The 17,790-nt window shown below is 41.2% G+C and overlaps 1 protein-coding gene and 1 long non-coding RNA gene across 3 annotated transcripts; one reads left to right on the top strand and one right to left on the bottom strand.

Moving 5' to 3' along the window:
- Positions 1-738: 738 nt before the first annotated feature.
- On the top strand, positions 739-17,438 carry LOC144073315 (uncharacterized). Of its 2 annotated transcripts, XR_013300058.1 has the most exons (6): positions 739-782; positions 3,309-3,389; positions 3,463-3,587; positions 10,138-10,249; positions 15,293-15,469; positions 17,041-17,438. It is a non-coding gene; the product is annotated as an uncharacterized LOC144073315 (long non-coding RNA). The 2 variants fall into 2 exon arrangements; XR_013300057.1 differs by lacking the exon at positions 17,041-17,438 and having other exon boundaries at positions 15,293-16,134.
- On the bottom strand, positions 3,616-6,168 carry tnfb (tumor necrosis factor b (TNF superfamily, member 2)). Its single transcript, XM_077598475.1, has 3 exons — positions 5,768-6,168; positions 5,552-5,663; positions 3,616-4,603 (listed from the first exon to the last, which is right to left on the bottom strand). Exons 1-3 carry the CDS (start codon positions 6,164-6,166, stop codon positions 4,122-4,124), a joined length of 993 nt encoding a protein of 330 aa, XP_077454601.1. The 5' UTR covers positions 6,167-6,168; the 3' UTR covers positions 3,616-4,121.
- Positions 17,439-17,790: the final 352 nt, after the last annotated feature.

Raw genomic sequence — 17,790 nt, forward strand, 5'->3', positions numbered from 1 at the left:
GTGCTCTTCACGCAATCGTGATACAGTTTTACAGCACTTTTTTTTTACGTGATATGACCAAATGTTTGTGTTTTTTTATTTCAGGTTTTTTTTTTTCATTTCATGTTTGACAACGTTATTTTTTGGTACGGTGACGCGGTCACGCGATAAGCACATCTTGGATGACTTTTTTTTGGATTATTGTTAGGTTATTTGAGTCAAATGCCGTTATTACAATCCACAATTAGCTCAGGGTGCGGAAGTGGTTATGCGATTGAAATGAATAGGCCATATTTATACATATTTATGAATAGCGGAGTTATATTACGGTGTCTCGGAAATAGTACGTCATATGAATGCAGAAGTATTCTGTTAAATCTTGCACATGTACGCAAATGTTTGTGAAAGAGGTCATATTTGTACTCATTCTATTGTATCAGATCATAAATGTTCATATATTTCAAATGTGTAGGCAACTATGTGACTTCCATTAAAGGTTTTACTTTAACTGTATCACCTGATTTGTCCACTAGATGTCACTACAGTTACTTTGGACACGCATAATCATCTGATATACTTTGTGGGGGTTTAACAAATATTTTACGTAAGATATTCTTCAAATCTGGAAAAAAAATTGAATGAACAAAAAATAAATATTTTTATTAAAAAATGTCCTCTAAGAAATTGCACGACAATAGTATCTAAAGAACTAGACACAGAACAAAACCCTTGCTCAAACTACGAGTCCCAGAAAGCACTGCGCGTGTGACGACATCTTTTGGCGGCATTTCTCAACTTTTGTGGTAAGTTGAGTCTCGTTTGTAATAATTAAATTAACGGTGTTAACACTTTTTTATAGTTCGTTTGAATCTCGTTATACTTTAAGTACACGCGCACATCATCCATACTTTGCATTTAACATTGAGTAAATGTTTACATGTCAAAATTGCACGGTTGCTTAGTTAGTTAGCTGAACGGGCTAGTTGTGGGTAGCGTAAGGTGGTTTATGAAAATGAAAAGGCCCGTCGAAACGTTCCGCTTAAAGATACCAAAACGACTTGGTACTTTTTTTAAAATTTACACGCCAGGGTTTCAGAAGTCATATTAAAACACGCGTTTTCTATTTTAAAACAAACTCGTTAATTTCTAAAAAGGTAATTAGCTAGTTAGCGCCGTGACTAGTTCGCCTGCCACAGATTAAAACAATAAAAACACACAGGTAGCTAATAAATTGCGTTTTTTTTTGTAATAAAATAAAGGTTCCTTCACTACTACCCCCAGTTAAAAGGAATATTCTAGTGTTATAGCAGCCAATGATATAACAATGATAAAAAATTTAGCCTAAAATATAGCCAGGTTAAGGTTTTACTATGAACAAAAATATGTTTAATTCATTAAGAAAAATTCCATGAGTGAAGAGTAATTTAGTTGAGAAAATCCCAATGGCACCGACATCAGACAACTTGTTATATGTTGTGTATTTATGTGTAAACTTTTGGCTTTTGCATGTAGTTCACTTGTTACAAGTAGTATTTTTCTGGATACAATTGTAGCAGGATTTCACTGAAAACACCAAAAATTGGGCTTTTTTGGCTTGTATCAGCTTTGAAACTTGCTGACAATTGCCATACAATAGCTCATTGTCCCCAAAACATCATTCTCGTGAAATTTCCTGACATTGGCAAGAGTTGAAAAGCGTGCGGTAACGTGCTCCAATTTGGAATATCAGATTTACTGCTTACGATAACCAAACAATGACAGTCATTGTCTTTTACGACAGCATACTTGCGATTCTCCAAATCCTAGATTGGCCCACATGTAGACACGTTTGGACGGCCATTTCCGTCCATCGAGAAGACGCTGCGGCGAAATGACGAAACCACTACCGCGCCTTTGTTCGAGCCGTGCGAGACGCAATCGAAAGGTGCAGCGAGGAGGAAAAATTATGCGTGGGAAGTACAATGACAGCCCACACGCTTTGATACTATTTTTAGAGCCTTTTTTATGGTGTTTGTAAACAATAGTCACAGGAGAATTTCCAGATTGAATGCTGCTGACTTGAAGTTGTCAACACACACTCAAAGATTTGTATCGGCTTGCACTGACACATATTGTATTCTTGATTTCATTTCCTGTAGAGAAATTTAAAATAATGCAGTGGAACCGGTGAGCAAATCCAGTAAATTGAAGAAAGAGTAATGAAGAAAGAGTAGGCCCGATTATAGTCCACAGCGCCCAAATTTGATCAACTTTAACCTTTTGTAGGACGTTTGTTGACGACCTCAGTGGCTGCCATTGATGGTTCTTGATGTCCAATCCATTTGGAATGGGAGAGGATGGCACCGAATGATTTAATTTACAAAATAAAAAGACCCCAAAAAAAATTCCATTCATTTTCAATGGGAAAATAATTGAGATTTTCAAAAAGCTACACTTTGGCTCTAAGCAAAATAAATGAAATTGAACTTTTTATGTCCATTTGGAGTGAGAGAGGGGGGTCCCCAAATAGAATTTAATTTAATTTACACTCTGGAAAAAAGACCCCAAAAATCCCCATTGATTTTTAATGGCAAACACAACTTTTAAAAAAATAAATAAAAAGCTACACTTATGCTCTAAACCACATGTGTCAAAGTTGCGGCCCGGGGGCCAAATCTGGCCTGCCGCATCATTTTGTGTGGCCCGGAAAAGTAAATCATGAGTGCCGAGTTTCAGTTTTAGGATCAAATTCAAATGAAGAGTATAAATGTATATTACATTTCCCGATTTTCCCCCTTTAAATCAATCATTGTAATTTTTTAATCCATTTTTTCTGTGTTTTAGTTCAAAAATCATTTTGTAAAATCTAAAAATATATTTTAAAAAAAAAGCTAAACTAAACATAGTTTTAGATCTATTAAAAAACTGAATATTCAGGGCTATTAATCCAGTTCTTTTAATCCATTTATATAAAAAAAATCTAAATATTATATCTAAAATGGCCCGGCCCACATGAAATCGAGTTGACGTTAACGTGGGCCGTGAACCAACCCGAGTCTGACACCCTTGCTCTAAGCAAAATAAATGAAATGACATTATTTGGACGGAGAGAAAGTGGCCCTGAATGATTTAATTTAATCTCCCTCCCCCAAAATTTGGACCAATGAAACAAATCGCAGTTCATTTTGGATCACAAAAACATTTCAGATTTTCAAAATGCTGGCGTAAGCATTGTGCTCTTAAGTAAAATACTCAATAAAATGATGAGGACGCGTGCTGATAGTAGGCCGCAAAAAAAAGTTCTTTAAAATTATTTTACAGACCGTTTTTCTATCTGTTTTGTTTTTTAGCTGTAAGTCAATGTGGAATTTTTGACAAAGCGCTAGCATATGTGACACGCACCGCGAGAGCGCCGGAGGAATGCGCGGCAGGTGGGTGGGAGGTTCGCTGGGAAATCCCAATCGCGGCCCATCTCTGCCTGACGCTGCACTCTTGGACACGCAGGGAATTCCCGCTCCGCTCTGGACTGGACCGGACTGGACCGGACTGGACCGGACTGGACCCGGGGACCGTTTCCTGGGACTGGCCACACTTGTGCATGCGAAGGAATAAGACAACTTCAACCTTTGGTGAGTGAGTCATTCCATTTTTATTTGTACCAGACAAGACAACAATCCACGTTAGCACCGGTGGCGTAGCATAAAAACAACAACAACAAAAACACCAGGTTCCCGCTCGGCTTAAATAAGACCAATAAATAGAAATAAATAGTGAAAAGGAGATTCCAAACTGTTACAGTTGATATACATCAAGTGGTTTGTTCAATGCGCCGAAGGTCATCTCCATGGAGATGGAAGCAGTTCTCAGTCACCGTTGTACGATGAATAAAGGCCCGAGCGAGCGACCGCCGTTCCAAAAATAAAATGGGGGATTCGCGGCCGTGCCTCGGATATTTAGTTGAAGCCTCAAAAATAATGTCCATAAAAATGAGGGAGGGATTCAAGGGCCAACAATTTCAATCAAGCCATCCAAACATGATCAAAATGAGGGATTATTTTAAACTTCTAGCAATCAAAGATTGGGGGCATGGCAGGAATAAATGTAAAAATCAAATAAATAAATAAATATATTGAACTCGTACGCATATTTGAAAGATGGCGTCTTCAGAGGGCAAAGACCCCAAAAAAGGTCTTGCCGCCGTCCGTCTCCAGCTCGGACACCTGATTGGTCTCGGTCCAGAGCCGGTCGTCCTTGTTGAGCTGGAAGACGGCCCCCAGGTACAGGGCGTTGTACCAGCCGCGCTTGGCCCCCCCGTCGTCCTCGGCCCTGGCGCCGTGCTGGCACGCCGAGCGCACGGCGCTCATCAGCGAGGCCTTGCGTCCCACCGAGTCGGAGTAGCGCCACACGCGGTGGCTGAGGGGCACGGGGTGGCCCCCTGACCCCTCCGTGGCCGGCGCCGCCGCCGCCCCCGCCGCCCCGTCCCGCTCGCAGGTGATGCGGAAGGACGCCTGGCTGTAGACGAAGTAGAGGCCCGTGTGCGGCACCACGATCTGGTTGTCGCGCAGGTTCAGGCCGCCCTGGGCGAACGTCTGCCCTTGCCCGTTGCGCCACTGCAGTTGCGCTTTGTCGCCTTCCTCGTAGATGCCTGCCCAAAAAAAAGACGAGGCCCGGTCGGCGTCAGAATGGCGAGCCGTGCGTCACGTTCCTTTTGACCGTACACGTCTAAAATTTTGGATCGAAATGTTTTCCGTGTCTATTGAATTAAATTGAATCACTTTATTGCCAAGTCCAATAGAATGTAAAGCTTCACCATAAAGTGCACAAATTAATAAATATAAAAGTAGTTAGCATAAATAAGTGGTCAGGTACAAAAAGGTGATTCATTGAGCTCTATCCTGTTTGGGTTCTTTTTTTTTTTCTTCATCTTTTTCCCCCTCATTTGATGAATTTTATGACACCGTTTCGGCTTATCGGGGTCGCTGTCCATTTACAGCATTTGTTTCAAATATCAAAAGCCTTTATTGTGCTGCGTATAACCAAATTGGTTTCAATTTAATTCAAATAAATGCGTCATCAGAATTCATGATTATTTTTCTATTCCTAAAAGAAACTTTTAGCATTGAGGTAAGCTAGCCCTGATTCCGTCACTGCCAAGCCTCCCAGTCCAAGTGAATTGGACAATTACTGCTGTCAACTTTTAGCTGTTTTTTTTTAAACATTTCTTTAGAATTTTATTTTAAACATTTCTTTAGATTTTTTTGTAAAACATTTCTTTAGATTTTGTTTAAATATTTCTTTAGATTTTTAAAAAAAACATTTCTTTAGAATTTTTTTAAACATTTCTTTAGATTTTTTTGTAAAACATTTCTTTAGATTTTGTTTAAACATTTCTTTAGATTTTTTTTAAACATTTCTCTAGATTTTTTAAAAACATTTCTTTAGATTTTTTTAAAACATTTTTTTTGATTATTTTTTTAACTTTACTTTAGATTTTCTTAAAAACATTTCTTTAGGTTTTCTTTTTTAAATGAATGACATTTTCAAAGCGCATCTCGCCTTTAAAAAAGACTTGAATCCATAAACCGTCTCTCACCTTCGAGATGAATGGCTGCCTTGGCGTTGCTACCGATCTTCTTCAACGTATGGTGCGGGTCCGACTTCTCCTGGTCGCCCACCAGCGCTTGCGTGGGGCCCACCGACGGCGCCTAGACGGGAACCACAAGCGTTAGCCTCGAGAAGCGTTAGCCCGGAGAACCTTAGCCCCGAGAAGCTCAACCCCCCCGGGGACTGCCCCCCAACCGCTTCGTACCGTGGCGTGGGGCCGGTCGTGCCAGTACCAGGCCAGCAGGAAGACGATGCCCAGGCACAGCGCCGCCGCCAGCAAGCCCGCCGACAACTTCCACATCCATGCCCCGTACGAGCGCTTCTCCAACACCACCACCTTGTCGGCGGGGCGCAGGCCCTGCGCCGCCTCCACGTCGGCCGCTGTCGTCGTCGGCTTGTACGCCACCATCTTTTTTGGGTCTCTTTTTGGCTTTGGACGGTCCTCTTTATCGACTTGACTTGTCTTTCCCTGCCGCTGCGAGTGAAGAGCCATTCGGAGAGCGCCTTCTTTTATTGCCGCGGCCGCCGCCGGCTCGGGGAAACTCCCAGTGATGTCACGCCTGAAAGTTGAGCGGAGAGGCAGCCACGCTCTAACGGCACTCATCAAACCATGGCTCAAAAAGCATCGCTCAAAAAGCATCGCGATACCCGTTTCTTTTTTTTTTTCTTCCTTTTTTCGATAGGCAAAACATTGAGACCGGACGCCGCTGGGCTTGGCGGTGACCGTGGCAGAAATGATTAGTCAGCGTGACGAGCTGGAAAAAAGCCTCAAACCGAGCATCTGCGCTTGAGGGTTTAAAAAAAAAAAACGGTTTCAAGCCACGTTCGTGGGCCGTTGAAATGTTTGACCTCTTTGCAGCCGTCTTTCCAGCGCACAAAATGTGGGTCACTTGAAGCTATTGTCTTGCACGAATGCCATCGGGTGGCTTTTAGGTCACAGGCGAGGACAAAGAGTTACCAAACGTTTTATTGGATGCCTTCCCACTTCTAAACAGTTTACTACTACAATGCTACTGCAATATTTTAGAATTGACCCTGCCAGGATGTGATTTTTATATTTTTATATGACTTATTATACGCACTTTGTGGAGTGGCACCGCCCATTTCGTTATACGCAGCTGTGTATGATGACAATAAAGGCTTGTTTTGATTTGATTTGATACTACTAGCGCCTTTGTTCGTCATAACCCAAAACACTGATGAATATAGAAGGGAAACCTGGCATTCACAAATGACCATATGTGGATTTGGCATATTAGGATGCAATATTAACATTAGGAATGACATTACACAATCATGTCATGAGGATGTTTTTTTTCCTCAAAGCTAAATGACACCTGTGTTTTTTGTATCATGTCATGGGCATGTTTTTGTTCCTCAAAGCTAAATGATTGTCGTGTCGCACCGCCAGCCAATGGCGTTCAATGAAGGACTGAATTTTGCAACTTTGCAAACGCCGTCAAGTCGTCCAACCAAAATGGCCGACATCCGGTTTCTTTTGGAGACCAAAGTCCATCTAAGTTTCAGGGGCTGAATTTCACCATTCGTGTATTCATTTTCCGAAGTGCTTATCCTCATAAGGGCCGCAGGGGGTGCTGGAGCCCCTCCCAGCCAACTTCAGGCACGAAGCGGGGGGCACCCTGAACTAGTGGCTAGCCAATCGAAGGGCACAATGAGACAGACAACCAATTTGGAGTGTTCATGCATGTTTTTGGAATGCGGGAGGAAACCAGAGTACGCGTAGAAAACCCACACAGGCCAAGATCAATCAAACTGTACACAGCGAGGACCCACCTGGGTTCGAACCCTCGATCCCAGAACTGAGGCCAACGCGCTAACCACTCGTTCACCACTTTGTCTTTTTTTTTGTAGTGTACTTAGCTCACAGGTGTCAAAGTGGTGGCCCGGGGGCCAAATCTGGCCCGCCGCCTCATTTTGTGCGGCCCGGAAAAGTCAATGATGAGTGCCTTGTGACTTTCTGTTTTAGGATCAAATTCAAATGAAGAGTGTAGATGGATATTACATTTCCTGATTTTGCCCCTTTTTTAAATCAATCATTGTCATTTTTTAATCCATTTTTTTCTGTTTTTAGTTCAAAAATCATTTTATAAAATCTAAAAATATATTTAAAAAAGGTAAAATAAGAAGAGTATAGATGTATATTACATTTCCTGATTTTCCCACTTTTAAAACAATAATTGTCATTTTTTAATCCATGTTTTTGTTTTTAAGTTCAAAAATCATTTTATAAAATCTAAAAATATATTTAAAAAAAGCTAAAATAAACATTGTTTTAGATCTATAAAAAACGGAATATTCAGGGATTTTAATCCAGTTCTTTTAATCCATTTATAAAACAAAAAAAATCAAAAGATTCTATCTAAAATGGTCCGGCCCACGTGAAATGGAGTTGACGTTAATGCGGCCCGCGAACCAACCCGAGTCTGAGACCCTTGACTTGGGTCTTTAGCGAAGCCAAGCGCTCTTTAAAGTCGCCATAACCTTTTTGCGGTACGTCAGATGGTGTTGTAAAATTAGAAGAAAGCCCCAGGCTACAAGAGCAGGAAAAGTTGATCTCAATTGAGCAAGCAAGGGCTCAATGCGTGGGACCAATGCCAAAAAAAACAACCAGTGCTTTCCAATTTTTCATTTTTTTTTCATGTCACAGCACGAATAAGAAAATTCAAAATACCAAATGAAGTCATTTAGGAACGCGTGAGCTGCTACGGACAGTGAGAAATAAAATGTAGAAGTGTCAAAACAAAAGACATCCAATCAGTTTGTTAGCGAATGGACTCCCATTGGCTCTTGGCACTTCTGAAGTCAAACAAAGATGGAAAATGCCCCAAAAATGAAATTGGGCAAAATGATCGTCCAAAATATTGTTGACGGAATCATAAGGCGAGGCTCATTTATTTCAAAACATTGCCAGTCAACGTCACAGGAAAATAACGTCATTGGTAGACATGTTATGTCAATCCATTTCAACATAAACAAAATCAAGCATCAAAATAAATGTCATTTTGTGCCTTTATTCATTGACTTGAGACATTTCTTTTTTCACTCAATTTATGAAAAAAAAAAAGTCCAAAAGTATTTGTGTGGATTGAAAATGAACGCTACTTCCTTTTCAGAGGACAATAGCGACCAATCATTGACTCCCAAATCACTTTGGAGGGAGCGTTACGTATTTCCACCGGCGTGACGCGGAAAGCTGACTGGCGGGCGGGAGCGCACTTTCAATGGTCTGCCTGCCTACCCGGCGGGCGGGGGCGACGGAACCGGCCCACGTCTCCCACGTTGGCGGAATGCGCCGTCCGACGGGTTTGCGAGCTTCCTGTTGCTCAACCGCCGGGGCTGCGACGGGCACGCTAGAATACTCACTTTTTTTTTTCCCCCCTTAGCCGAGCGACGGCGCTTGTGTCAGTCACGCAAAGTCACCCGACTGGCATTTTTTTCTTCTTTTGGCCTTTTTGGACCCCCCCCCCCCTTGGGCGGATTCTTTGCTCGTGGACTTGCGCATGTTTCCATTAAGCTGACGGAAGCACAAATTCCACACATTCTAAGTGGAAAATGAGTACTATTAGTTGTCGTATTTTTACAATTAAAAGCCCCTACTTTTTAAGCAGTATGTGATGTGCTAATACACGTGTCAAAGTGGCGGCCCGGGGGCTAAATCTGGCCCGTCGCATCATTTTGTGTGGCCCAGGAAAGTCAATCATGAGTGGCGACTTTCTGTTTTAGGATCAAATTCAAATGAAGAGTATAGATGGATATTACATTTCCTGATTTTCCCCCTTTTAAATCAATCATGGTCATTTTTTTAATCGTTTTTTCTGTGTTTTTAGTTCAAAAATCATTTTGTAAAATCTAAAAATATATTTTAAAAAAGCTAAAATAAACATTGTTTTAGATCTTTAAAAAAACGGAATATTCAGGGCTTTTAATCCAGTTCTTTTAATCCATTTATAAAAATATATATATGATATCTAAAATGGTCCGGCACACATAAAATGGAGTTGACGTTAACCAACCCGAGTCTGACACCCTTGTGCTAATACTAAAAAAAGAGTCATTGATGTGATAAAAATGGCACTTTTTACAGTGAAATTTGAATGTTAATGTTAATATTTAGAAAATAAGAAATGCAAACACCAAATATGACAACGCCATATGTCCAATCTATTTGTCTGGATGACCAATGATCGTAGTTTTTAGTATTATTGGTTTTTTTTCTTTAACGTACATATTGTTTTTGCTTTTAAGTGAAATTACATGTCAGGTGAACAGTGGGTAGCGAATGGATGGATTCTTATGTGCTAACCTAGTTTCGTTAGCAAACATTTCCTCCATTTTGTCACAGTGTCACGCTATCGCCACCGACTGGCAGGAGGGCTCACAGCGGATGGCGTTAATAGATTCAGGAAGAAGAAAAAAGAGAGTGGCTATCCGCATTTTCTAAAGCTATAGCGGCTCCGCTAGCCGAGAAGAACAGACATGCTAACGCCCCACACGGCTAGCCACCTTTCATTTTAAATTTTACCACCCTTAATAATTATTTGTGTTTGTTTTTAGGGCTACGAGACAACAACAACAACAACAACAAACAAAAAGTACAACAAGAGACTTGGTACTCTGCAACATCACAACAAAGCGACAATCGACGGCGCCGTTACGCTCGCTAACGGTAAGATGGCGTGGTGCCACATTTTTCAGATTTGTATAGGTTTTTATTCTGGCCCAAATATTGGCGCAATCGGTACTCGCTGTGGGCGGGGCCTCAAAATCGGCTTACTTAAACTCGGGCGCCATTTACGGAAGCACGCGTCAAGGCTAGCCGTGAGCGAAGGCTAGCTAGCCATCCACGCTTTGCCCACAACTTCTAACTAGCGCTTCGACCCAGCGGCTACGATAGGGCTAGCGCTAACACGTAGATTTCTTTTATTTTTGGTCATTTGAGGCCACCCGCTTTTAAAATAAAAAAAATATTTTTGCACTTTCTAACCCCGGTGGAACGCGTCACGTTGTTTGGGTGTACGCCAATGGGGTCCAATGTACAAATAGGACGCAAAGTCGTACTTTTCACCGCCGGCGCTAACGGATTTGACGTTTAAGCGCGCTTGTCATTAGACCGGCGCGGAGAAGAAGTCGCCTTTGTTTTGTAAGATAAAAGAAAATCCAATTTAAGAAGAAATGAAATGTTTCTAGCCTCAACGATCCGCTGAGTGAAAAATTGGAAGAATGCCAGGAATTCGTGCAGGTGTCGTTTGCCCTCGCCGTGCATTCTGGGAAGAACCTGACAGTCCGGCTATTGTTTATGTTCAGCTGCAAAAAAAGAGGCCACATTTGTCTTATTCTTGATTTGAATTCAGAAGCACCACACGACAGACTCGATCCAGCACGCTTTTGCTTGCGGTTGACTCATACTTCATTTGGTCAGAAATTGCTTGTCTTTTTTTTTTTTTAAACGACAAGTTGACTAATTTGTCTGTCAAGGCTCGGTCATGGTTGAACTTGATATTCTATTTTTTCAAGCAGTCGTCGTAATAGTACTGAATATATCTACTTTGATCTATTGTTGATGTCAGGCAAAAATTCCAGTTCAATTTTTGCAAACTTTCCGCCGGAGAGGCCACCAAATAGCCGTCGTTCCACGGCGATCGGGCGCGCCTCCGCTCGTGGGAGATTATTTTGCAGAGGCGGCGTTTAATTTTAGATTGGCAGCCGTCTGTCACAACGGCGTGCCTGCATGCCTGCCTGCCTGCCGCGTGACCTCGGGGCCCTTTCAAGAGCGAATCCTGTGTTTTCCACTGAAAGGAATTCTTTTCTGGCTCGCTGGATGAGTGCCGCGCGTCTATTTTAAGACATTTGCCGTGTGGGACGGACGCCGTCGTCATCACCTTCTCTCTCGTGGAAGAAGTTTGAAAGGGGTGGGAAAAGATGACGGGGAGGGAGGGTGGGACCTTTAGCTGTCCGTCAGTCGGTCAATCCGTCAATCAATCCGTCAATCAATCCGTCAATCAATCCGTCAATCCTTACGCTCTAAACTTTTTGCCTGTCAGCATAGAAATGATTTAGAAAAACAAAATGTCATTTTTTCAAGTAGCCAAATGAATTATCAAAACATTTTTTTAAATAGCCAAAAAAAATGTCCAATTGAAATGAACTATAAAACAAGATGTCATTTTTTTTGAATAGCCAAAAACTTCTAATAAAAATGAATTATAAAAACAAAATGCCATTTTTTAAATAGCCAAAAAATTCTAATTAAAATGAATTATAAAAACAAAATGCCATTTTTTAATATAGCCAAAGGAATTATAAAAACATTTTTTAAATAGCCAGAAAATGTCCAATCGAAATGAATTATAAAAAACAAAATGCAATTTTTTTAGAATTAACCAAAAAGTGTCCAATCAAAATCAATTACAAAAACAAAATATCATTTTTTAAATAGCCAAAAATGTCAAATAAGTGCATTATAAAAACAACATTTCTCTTTTTTTCAAATAGCCAAAAATGTCAATAGAAATAAATTATAAAAATACATTTAAGTCGCCAAAAAATGTCCAATAGAAATGAATTACAAAAACAAATTTTCATTTTTTAAATAGCCAAAATTTTCAAATAAAAATGAATTATAAAAACAACATTTCACTTTTTTTTAAATAGCCAGAAATTTCCAATCAAAATGAATTATAAAAATACATTTAAGTAGCCGAAAAATGTCCAATTGAAAAACAAAACGCCCTATTTTCAAATAGCCAAAAGAATTATTAAAACTTTTTTTATTGTAGCCAAAAAAATGTCCAATCGAAATGAATTATAAAAACAAAATGTCTTTTTTTCAAATAGCCAAACATTTCAAAATTTCACTTTTTTTTTAAATGGCAGAAAAATGTCCGATAGAAATGAATTTGACAATTTACCTTGCTCCAATGTAAACACATAGCATTGATTGCCAAACACTTAGTCTTTGAATAACAACAGGTTATTGGTTGCATGTAATTATGAAAAATTCCCAACCATGCAAGGCACTGTTGTGTAAAGCACTGCCGTAATGCTGTGGGTTTTTTTGCCTAGCTTTCTTTTTTTCCAAAACCAATTGCAAAATCAAGTTTAGTGTGGGAAAAGTTCCGGAAGGACCGGTTGCCGTCGTGACGTGACGCGACGCGACACGACACGGCACGGCGGCTCGCCCAATCGCAACCACTTTCTTCACTTTGGCTCGCCATTTGTAAACCTTTGCGGATCGGCCCACTCGCGTGGCATCTTTTATTTTGTTTGTTTGTTTCCTGGGGAGGAAAGCAAAAATATATGTTTATAATAATCTTTGACAATAAAATGCATACCGGGACGAGATTGACTTCTTTGCTTGAGGAAGGACTCAACAAGTCCAAACTGGTTTTTCATTGACTTAAGGGGGAGAGAGAATTAGACTGCCAAAAAAAGAGCTTTTTTTTAATCTGGTCTGTGTCATAAATCATTTAGAGTCAGTTAAAATAGATGGCTTCTCACAAAGAGCTGCGTGATTGGACGTCTGACATCGTCAGTGGCACTGAAAAGGTTAAGGATAGTACTCATCTGAAATGTGGCACTGTCTCAGTAAAAAAAAAAGTGCTAGCGAGTTCCTAAAACGTAAAACAGCACCATCACGTGGTCAAAGTACGGCGGTGCACCTTTTGTTCCAACAGAGCGGAAAAACAATATTTGAACTTAATTTTTATTTTTTTAATACATTAAAATGGGAAAAATGTTTGGAAAATATGTTGTTTTATTGACTTTTATTTTTATTTTTTTAAATAATGTATTTGGATTTTTTTTTTTAAATTTATAAATTAAGTAAGAAATAGGCGTACTGTTAGAGGTTCTTTCTCGGCGGTTGACGTCCAATCTATCAAACTGTTTTAGCGTCTGACCTTTTAATTGTGTTTTCAAATAGAGAAATCAGTCTATACTCTAACATTTATTGAAATGTTTCATTATTTTTAAGCTTTTTCTCGCATTTGTAATAACAAGGTATATGAAGAGATTTTTAAAAATGTTTCTGTGACGTCAAATTGAAAAAGGGGTGGAGTTACCATTTTAATGACATTTTTAATTCAGATTTTTTTTTTTATAGAATACAATATGTTTAAAAATACATGAATGAAAGAATGTTGTAGCTCAGATTTAATATATTTTATATTTACTAAATTGGAAATAAAAAAGCTTTCATTTTTTGGGGGATAAAAAGCTTTCATTTTTTTACGTTTTACATTGTTTCTCTGCCAGGGACGTCGACGGGCTTCACGCCATTCTCCGTCCAAACGAGTCAGACCGTTCCAAACGTTCGTTTAAAAAATAAATGAAAAAAAAAAACGCTTGCTCCGTAAAAGCGCCTTTTCCCGAATTCAAGTTTGTGCCAGCGAGCGGATCTGAAAAGCCCCCCAGAAGGTGTCGTCGGTCAGGAAGTCGCCGTCGACGCTCACGCTGACGCGGTCGCCCTCCTGCATCCGCGCCATCTTGCCCACCCACAAGTTGGCGCCGTTGGCCTGGGCGGCGTTGGCCTCGGCCAGCTTGCGGACGCTCTTGCCGGCCGTCGGTTCACGGGTCACCGTCACGCTCCCGCCGCCGGAACCCGGGGCCAAGGTGACCTGGGCGTACAGGAAGTAAACGCCGTCCCGGCCGAAACGGAGGGAATCGTTGCGTGCCTCCAACGTGCAGCCCTCGCACGCGGGTGGCACCGGCGCCCAGGGGTCCTTGTTGGATGCTGAAAGTGGGCGTAACCCATTTTTTGAACCCATTTTTTATGACATTGCAAAATCCCCCCAAGATAGACAGCCATGCTTACATTTCATGAATTGGATGTAGGAAGGATTGCAATTGGACTTTGCCGATGTAGCTCCTTTAAAACAAAAGTAGCAAGACCGCCCGTTTAGTCATTTGGAGTCTCAAAGTTGGACGGCGGCGGCGGCGCCTTAGCCAAACCGTGTCTGGTCCTGCACGCCGGGACACCTCCTCTTCCTCCGACCACGACGAAGGCCAGCAGCGCCGCCGTCAGCGCCACCGCCACGCTGAGCAGAGACAGCCACGCCCACAGCGCCGCCTTCTCGCTAATCCGCCATCCGGGCCACATTCTGCCCATTTACAGAGTATGCGTTGTGGTAGTTAGTCAAAAAGAAGACGACGGGAATTCAAACTGCGTTTTTTTTTTCAAATGTCTGTCCTGCGATGGGCTGGCCACCCATTTAGGGTGTCCACAGTTGACTGAGATAGGCTCCAGCACCCCTCAGATCGCAAAAAATTGAAGTATATATATTTTTTCATCTAATAACATTATTGCGTAAACATCTCATTGAGGACAACCGTGAAATTCAAACCGAATACTAAATCCGTCAACAAAATAAAAAGAATGTGTTTGGGTTAATTGTCAATATATTCGACTTTAAATCATTTCTAATTTTCTAAACATAATATGATGGGGGGCAAAAATGTGAAATAAAAATCTTGAGTTTTACTCAATTATCTGAGATGGATCTAATAAAAACACATTTTTAAAAATCCCACAATGATTGATTAACAAGGAATATTTGTGAAATGACTGAAAATAGTCACCTGATCCAAGATGTCTACTTATGAGTCCACCGTGTCCCCATAAATGTTGCATTTGTCATCAATTCTTGGCTCATCCATCCTTACAATTCCGAACTGATTGTGCTGATTGTGACTCACCTATTGTTGTCCTGAGGCTGACGCCAGACGCCGTGGTCCCAGACGGAGACGCTGCCGTGCTTTGGGAGGCCCCGACGCCACAAACCACAAACCTCCAGCCCAAAGAGTCAAGTGCGGCGCGGCGAGAAAGCGCACGGGATAAAACTTGGATGGAGGCAGAAGAAAGAGGAAGACATGTCCGCTGGCGTCAGAGGTAAAGCCACTTAGAGCGGGCCTTTGAATCCACGTGGGCGGCGTGTGGAATTCCCGTCTTTATAGGTCACCCACGCCCGCTTAACCACCAAAAGAAAGGTCGCGATCCCCCGCCGGCTTTTTGACGGAGAGAGACGTTCAATTTGTGTTGGATGTCTTGAAGTCATAAACCTATAGAGCAGGGGCCGGGAACCTTTTTGATGGAAAGAGTCATAAAGGATTCATATTTTTTAAATGTTAATCCTTGAGAGCCATGCTCCCAATTTCAAAGTCAACATACATGAAAATGTGTGCCTTTTGTAGTCACTTCACCACTTTTAAAGTACAAAAAGTCTCTGAATTCTTTTGACAACATTGTTACGTTGTTGCTAATCAATGAGAAAATCCATGCAAAAGAGTGTAATGAAAAAAAAAGGATTATAAGGCGCTGGGGTAGTGTCAATGCCATAATACCAACGTAACGCTCCTATTCCTGCGCTTTCTCACCCGCAGTTTCCATAGTTTACCTCACAGGTTAGTTGAGAGCCATATGCACCCATCCAAAGAGCCATATGTGGCTCCAGAGCCATAGGTTCCCTACCCCTGCTATAGAGTAATACCTCGTCTATCGCGGTTAGGTGGCCATTTTTTCTTCAATTTGATAAAATGATAAAGTGTCGACTATTATTTCACTCTCTCAAACGTCTTGGATGTCGTAATACCTGCTCAATCACGGTTCTAGCCTTGTTGTCTATTATAAAGCCTCCCTTTTCTGCTATTATTTGACTCCCCTATTGCAATAGCATTCACTCATAAGAACCACGTAGTACATCTCATTTCTTCAGGTACGCTTCCTTTCCATTTGTTATGGCGGAAATGTTCTGTTCCATCGATTTTTGCTCAAGTTATTGAAAAAATCCTTTTGTAACACTAAATTCCGTCAATCTGATTTCTCGGAATTTCTAATAAAATTCGCCAGAGAAGTCCGAAAACATTTCGACGCGAGCGGGGGATGGCAACCGAGTGACAGGATGTTGCCTTTTTTTTTTTTTTTTTTTTTTTTTATTTTTGCGTGAGCGTTAGCGGCACAAATGAGTAAGGAGAAAGTTTCTGACATTTCCATCCAGCGTCAAACTGAAACTTGACTCACTTCCTTTAAAAAATGGAATGCCCTTAAACGATCCCGCCCAGTCAGGTTGACGTTAATATGGACCCAAAAAGGGGAGGGATCACGGTAATAAGGATTTAAATATTAATATTACGAGAGTAATCCGGGGGGGAAGTTGTAATATTGCAAGTAGAAGCTCCTCCCACGTCTTTACATGTTGAAAAGTCATTGTTACATAACATACATTGACCACCCCCCCCCCTCAAAAAATAATTTGACATTACATTCGCCTCATAAAGATTTAAAACGAAAGCAAAAAGTTGCAATATTGTGTATATTCCATAAAGCAGCATCCGAAACATGGTTGATAGATTAAAAGATGGCGGCGCGCACGGGTGCAGCGGCTCGATGCTCTCCAGTTTTGTTTTTGGTTTCTCAATCTTATTGTTATTTACTAACATCTGCCAGGCAAACTTTTTCTACAGTTGCCAGGATTTAATGACTCTCGGGAGGAGATGCGATATATCCATCACAACAGATTACCAACGGACCTACGATATCCCCGAGGACATCTGTAGACCACCGGGATCTCCGTGGATAGTCGGCCCACTCGGAGTACGACGGAGGCAAAAACTTTGGTGTGTGCAATAACAATGTGCAATATCTTAGACTTAGACGGTGCAATATTTTAGAATTCACCTAGCTGGGATGTGACTTTTTATACTTTTATACTACTATTTATGTTTTTTTTAATGGGAAAACACACTTTGAAAAGCTTGGAGTAGCTCCACTAATTTAATTTAGTTATACGCAGCTGTGTATGATGACAATAAAGGCTTTTTGATTTGATTTGATTTGATTTTCTCTTTTTGTTGGGTCATGATGCTGACGGCAGGGGCGGGACGGGGAGGGGAGGGGCGGGGCAGGGCAGGGTGGGGCTTACGGCCGGCCTGCAAGTAAGTACCAGTGGTGGGAGGTGGATGTTGAACAGACGTCTCACTCTGCTTCCATTTCACGGCGCTCACGTTGAGCCGTCACGTGATCCGCCTATGGGCCGTTTCCCAGCACCGATCAGAACATTTTGATTGAAAAAGATTATTCTTCACAAGCCTGCTACTACTACAACATTCTTTGCTGGGATAGGCATGGAAGTTATTATTATTTATTTGAACAATAAAGCGTTTGTTGAACAAATGATCGTTGTTGTCTTTTTTATGATGAGCTTTGAATGACGT

The sequence above is a fragment of the Stigmatopora argus genome, chromosome 4 (assembly GCF_051989625.1).
Source record: "Stigmatopora argus isolate UIUO_Sarg chromosome 4, RoL_Sarg_1.0, whole genome shotgun sequence".
Taxonomy (NCBI): Eukaryota; Metazoa; Chordata; class Actinopteri; order Syngnathiformes; family Syngnathidae; genus Stigmatopora; species Stigmatopora argus.